The 6,230-nt window shown below is 52.1% G+C and overlaps 1 protein-coding gene across 1 annotated transcript; it reads left to right on the top strand.

Annotated features, from left to right (window-relative positions):
* Positions 1–3,282: 3,282 nt before the first annotated feature.
* LOC147964991 (uncharacterized) lies at positions 3,283–4,416 on the top strand. Its single transcript, XM_087530237.1, has 3 exons — positions 3,283–3,416; positions 3,648–4,008; positions 4,063–4,416. The coding sequence occupies exons 1-3, from the start codon at positions 3,283–3,285 to the stop codon at positions 4,414–4,416; spliced, it is 849 nt and encodes a 282-aa protein (XP_087386363.1).
* Positions 4,417–6,230: the final 1,814 nt, after the last annotated feature.

Here is a 6,230-nt window from a genome sequence, read left to right as displayed (position 1 = left end):
AACAAAGGAGGAGGCCACGAGGTAGGGGGCTTTCCTACCCCCCCAGGCGCGCCCTCCACCCTCGTGGGCCCCCTGTTGCTCCACCGACATACTCCTTCCTCCTATATATACCTACGTACCCCCAAACGATTAGAAACAGAGCCAAAACCCTAATTCCACCGCCGCAACTTTCTATATTCACGAGATCCCATCTTGGGGCCTGTTCCGGAGCTCCGTCGGAGGGGGCATCGATCACGGAGGGCTTCTACATCATCACCATAGCCCCTCCGATGAAGTGTTGAGTAGTTTACCTCAGACCTATGGGTCCATAGTTATTAGCTAGATGGCTTCTTCTCTCTTTTTGGATCTCAATACAATGTTCTCCCCCTCTCTCATGGAGATCTATTCAATGTAATCTTCTTTTTGCGTTGTGTTTGTTGAGATCGATGAATTGTGGGTTTATGATCAAGTCTATCTATGAACAATATTTGAATCTTCTCTGAATTCTTTTATGTATGATTGGTTATCTTTGCAAGTCTTTTCGAATTATCAGTTTGGTTTGGCCTACTAGATTGATCTTTCTTGCAATGGGAGAGGTGCTTAGCTTTGGGTTCAATCTTGCAGTGTCCTTTCCCAGTGACAGTAGGGGCAGCAAGGCACGTATTGTATTGTTGCCATCGAGCATAACAAGATGGGGTTTTCATCATATTTCATGAGTTTATCCCTCTACATCATGTCATCTTGCTTAAGGCGTTACTCTGTTTTCATGAACTTAATACTCTAGATGCATGCTGGATAGTGGTCGATGAGTGGAGTAATAGTAGTAGATGCAGGCAGCAGTTGGTCTACTTGTCTCGGTCGTGATGCCTATATACATGATCATACCTAGATATTCTCATAACTATGCTCAATTCTGTCAATTGCTCAACAGTAATTCGTTCACCCACCATAGAATTCCTATGCTCTGGAGAGAAGCTACTAGTGAAACCTATGGCCCCCGGGTCTATCTTCATCATATTAATCTTCAAATACTTAGTGATTTCCTTTGCTTTTTACTTTGCTTTTATTTTACTTTGCATCTGTATCATAAAAATACCAAAAATATTATCTTATCATATCTATCAGATCTCACTCTCTTAAGTGGCCGTGTAGGGATTGACAACCCCTTATCACGTTGGTTGCGAGGATTTATTTGTTTTGTGCAGGTGCGAGGGACTCGCGCGTAGCCTCCTACTGGATTGATACCTTGGTTCTCAGAAACTGAGGGAAATACTTACGCTACTTTGCTGCATCATCCCTTCCTCTTCGGGGAAAACCAACGTAGTGCTCAAGAGGTAGCACATACCCTCCATGGTGAACACCTGGCTACAGCCCGTCCATTCGACAAACTCCAACATGTTGAGTTCTACCATTACTATGCAAATAACTGTCCACCAAGCATTGTAGATGTGCCCTCACCACCAGTGTCCATCTCATGGTTTTCCTCCTGTCTTGACACCACCACCCTGGCCCGGTGTCATCTACCAGACAATCTATTACAAATGCTTCAACTCCAACTGCTAAAAAAACTCGTGCTTATGGTGGTCGAGCTGTCGGAGGCCTCACTTCACAGCATCATACACTCCTGCTGCCCTACCCAGGAGCACTTGCATCTTGTTTTTGGAAAAGAAATCCATTTCCATTGCCTCCAAATTAAGTCGCCTCACCTTGTAAGCATTGGAATTTTCTTTAAAAGAGAGGAGGTCATCATAAAAGACTCCCCTTCCCTACAAAGGTTGCTCCTTAATGATTGTTCTGCACCTTCGCAAATAACTGTGGTCTCTGCACCTAAACATGAGATCTTGGGTGTAACTCATGATCCGTTTGATGGTTACAAGAAGGTGGTTGGATCCACACTTATTGGGGTACTGTATATATTATCATCAAAACTTTTGTAATCATAAGCTGCATTTTTCATTTGTGTGCATAAGTTTTATATCATCAACACTTTTGTAATCATAAGCTGCATTTTTCATTTATGCGCATAATCTTTATATAATCTTGGTGTACGCTTTTGGTACTAATAATATGTTCTATGGTCAGTGAACAGTTTGTCCATAGGTACCTTATCAATGGTGATAGATTCTGTCAAGACCTTACATATCAGTATGTGTAAGTGCTCTGGGAAGGGGGGTACCCAGACCTGCGGCCCACGACATGGCTCCATCGGCCTGGTATGGACCAACTTTAACATCAATAACTCAAGACCCTCGCGAGGTGCCAAGCCAAGGCCTACATGAGGAACAATCTCTCCATGGCTCTCGAGGAGCGGAGATTTCTATGCAAGGCTCACCTCACGAGGTTCGGATGACGTGAGCCATGACGACCATGGCTAGGTGGGCGCCAGCAGCTGCAGTGTGCCAGTTTCCTCTTTGGTGCTAAGGAGGCAAGCGCAGGCACGGAGTCTTGAGGAATCAGCCAAAAGTTTCCATTCCGGTGCAACAAGACCAAGACCGCCAGGACGGCAGGATAGTGGTCATCGCCGAGCCCACCATAGGGTCACGACCAGAGGCTTTTGCAGGCGAAGACTACTTTTGTCACTATAGCATGTACTAGTTGTCTCCCTTCGAATTTGGCCGTTGTGGGATCCCTTCCCGCCTTCATTTGGGAAGAGGACCATGGCTCTAATAAATAGGACTTGGCCACCACCATAGAGAGGGACAGATCATTCAGATCATCCTCACACCCACCAACTCATCGAGCACAACAACACTCCTCCTCTTGAGGTTGTTCTCCCACTATACTAGTTCATCCTCAGCCCCTCGAGGCCAATCCACCACAAAGCAGGAGTAAGGTTTTACACCGCAAAGTGGCCAAACCTAGTAAACTGTTGTGTCTCTTTTCCATTCAGTTCCTCGGGCTAGACTATAAGATTAGCGAGTAGGCACACTGGGGAGGACGAGTTCTTTGCACGCACCCCAGAGTTCAAACCTCTCAAGGGTCTATGGAACCCAAAATCCAACATTTGGTGCGCCAGGTAGGGGTGCGTCAGAGCCGCTCTTCCGCCGGTCGACCCGCCACCTCTCCACCACTTCCATGGCTAACACTCGTCTAGCTTGTGTTGAGCATCAGGCCGCTCTTGCCACCCACGTCGCTCAGACGACGCCGGCGGGTGACTTCTTTCCTCGCCATCCATCCCCCGTCTCCAGCGACGAATGCCGCAGCCAGCCCGGCAGCAAGCTTCGTTACTGCACCCCTTCATGCGGCATGATGGGCGCACCGCCACCCTATCGCTAACTCTGACTGGTTCGTCATCCCATGTTCATGGCGCGCGAGCTCTTGTGCTATCGCCTCGTCAACGACCTCTATGAAGACTGGCTGGACTGCATCGCCGAGCTTGTCAGCGCCGCCGGGGGCTCTCCTGCACCTCCCCATCAAGACGTCGCCCTTGGGCCAAGGCACGAGGCCCCGCGGCATGACCCGCCACGCAGGGCGCTAGCGGGTGAAGAAGAAAGCTGACAGGTGGTCCAACGGCCGCAAGAAGATGCTCGTGCACTCCTAGCACCGCCACGTCAAGACCGCGCGCCGCCTACATCGGTGGCGCGCGAGCGCTAGGATAAGGCTCCACCTCCATGACGAGCTCCTGCGACCACAACGGGTTGCCGCGCCTTCACTCCGGAGCTGTGTAGCGTCGTCTGGCTGGGGAAGTTCAAGCCCGACCTGCGTCCACGCTACGACGGCACCCCCGACCCTGTTGAGTTCCTGCAGCACTACGAGCTGAGCATCGAGGCAGCCAAGGGCGATGAGAAGGTTATGGTGAACTGGTTTCCCATGGCCGTCAAGGATGGCGCGCGCTCGTGTCACCTAAACCTGCCCGCAGGATCGATCTCCTCCCGGGACGAAATGCGAGAGAGTTTCGTCACCAACTTCCAGGGCACCCGCGACCGGCAGCCGGCTACGGGTGACCTGTGGCGCATCAAGCAGCAACCAGGGGAGACCTTGCAGAAGTACATCCAATGCTTCTACAACATTCGCCTCAAGATCCCCAAGGTGTCGGACGAGGCCATCATCTCAGCATTCACTAATGGCGTCCGCAACGTCAAGATGAAGGAGGAGCTCGCCATACACGAGGACCTGTGCACGACTCCAGAGATGTACAATATGGCGACCAAGTGTGCGAGAGCTAAGGAGGGACGCCTCTCCCTTCTCGAGCTCCCTAAAGCTAACCCAAAAGACAAGAAGACCAAGGCCAAGGATGTGAAGAGCAAGGGGGCAGCCCTGCTTGCGGCCGAACCAGAGATGAAGCGCGGGTATGATCACCCGGAGCCATCCAAGGGCAGCCGCCCATTCTGTGTCTTCCACAACGTGCACAACCACAACACCAACGGTTGTCAGGAGCTCCAGGCCATCCGCGACGGGCACCTGGTCCGTCACCCCAAGCGCAACGATCGAGCCTAGGGCCGCGGAGGAGGCCGAAATGGAGGACGCTGGGACGACCACGACCGCCACCAAGAGTGGCGCGATCAACCTCATGAGGAACACTGGCAGGGCCAGCCTCGCGTGGGCCCTTGGAGGGACCAGCCTCGAGACGACCTCCCTCAAGGCAATGCTAGCCTCCCTCCACTGCCACCTCCACCAAGAAGGAACGATGATCACCACCAGGACGAGGGGGCTGGGGGCTGGGGGCTTCCAGGAGCCTCGTACGATCGCCTGCATCACTGGCGGCGCTCAGGCCCCTTCCTCTCATCGCATCTTCAAGCAGTTTGCTCGTGAAGTGGACGCGGCCCTCCCCAAGCTCGAGGCTACGCGTCCGCTCAGGTGGTCCAAGTGCACCATCACCTTCAGGTCGTCTGACCAGCTCAACTGCATGGCAACTGTCAGCGCTCTCCCAATGCTCTCCTTGCCAACCATCAACAACGTCCTCATTGCCAAGACTCTCATCGATGGCGGTGCGGGGCTCAACATTCTTTCCATTGAGACATTTGACCGACTCCAGGTGCCCTATGACCAGCTGCAGCCCTCCAAGCCCTTCTCAGAACGACGTCTCCACCACCCCGATAGGGAAGATCCGCCTCCCTGTCACCTTCGTCACCCGCGACAACGACAACACCGAGCTCATTGACTTTGATGTCGCTCACATTCGCCTTCCGTACAACGCCATCCTCGGCTACCCGGCCCTGGCCATGTTCATGGCAGTCACCCACCATGGATACAACGTCCTCAAGATGCCAGGGAGCCACGACATCATCACGGTCGCCTACGAGGAGAAGGACGCGGTCTCGATTGGGGGCCCCCACAGCGCTTCTTTATTTTATCTTGCACGGGGTCATCGCCCCGGCTTTGTACAAGGGGTTACATGCAACTGAGGCAAGTCCTACACAAAAGGGTGGCTGCCGGGCAGTGCCCAACAGCCTCGCACCTTACGGGTAGTACTTACAGGGATGCTCAATATTCCATGAGTTTTCCAACTGTGTGCCATCCTAGGTCTCCAAACGGACTGCGCCAGGTCTGGTGACTCATACTGCCTGGTAAGGGCCTTACCACTTTGGTGACAGCTTGTTTGTACCCTTGGCGGACTGAACGCGCCTAAGGACAAGGTCACCTTGCTCAAAACACCGGGCATGAACCCTGCGGCTATGATAGCGACGCATGGCTTGCTGGTAGCGTGCATCATACGTAGCTGCCTGGAGACGGTTCTCCTCGAGTAGCACAGCGTCCTCACGCCGGTGCTGATCTTGCGCTACTTCATCATAGGCAAGCACTCGAGGGGACCCGTAAATGAGTTCTGTGGGGATAACGGCTTCTGCTCCGTAGACCAGGGAGAAGGGAGTCTGCCAGGTAGCTCGGTTAGGTGTCGTTCTGAGGGACCAGAGAACTACCGGAAGCTCCTCAATCCACCGCCTGCCGTGCTTCTGGAGCATATCGAAAGTTCTTGTCTTGAGTCCACTAAGCACTTCAGCATTCGCCCTCTCTGCTTGTCCATTGCTCCGGGGGTGTGCCATAGAAGCGAATGAGATTTTGCATCCGAGGGTGTGAACGTATTGCAAGAAGGCGTGGCTTGTGATAAGGACATGACTACCTTGGATACGACCAAAAATATTGCATACATGCATATTTGTCAGGTGATTTCTAATGCAAACTATTCAATAATCTATTTATGTTATCCAGAACAAAAATACTTCACACACTTTTGTGTTTTGTCTAATTGCAGGTGTATGGGACATTTGTACAATCCACATATGAAGATAAGGGAAAAGGAGAAGTTTAGGTTC

Source organism: Triticum urartu, chromosome 6A (assembly GCF_056163025.1).
Source record: "Triticum urartu cultivar PI428250 chromosome 6A, HENAU_Tu73, whole genome shotgun sequence".
NCBI classification, from domain to species: domain Eukaryota; kingdom Viridiplantae; phylum Streptophyta; class Magnoliopsida; order Poales; family Poaceae; genus Triticum; species Triticum urartu.
Note: the sequence above shows the minus strand (reverse complement) of the source record. Positions and strands in the feature narration are given on the sequence as shown.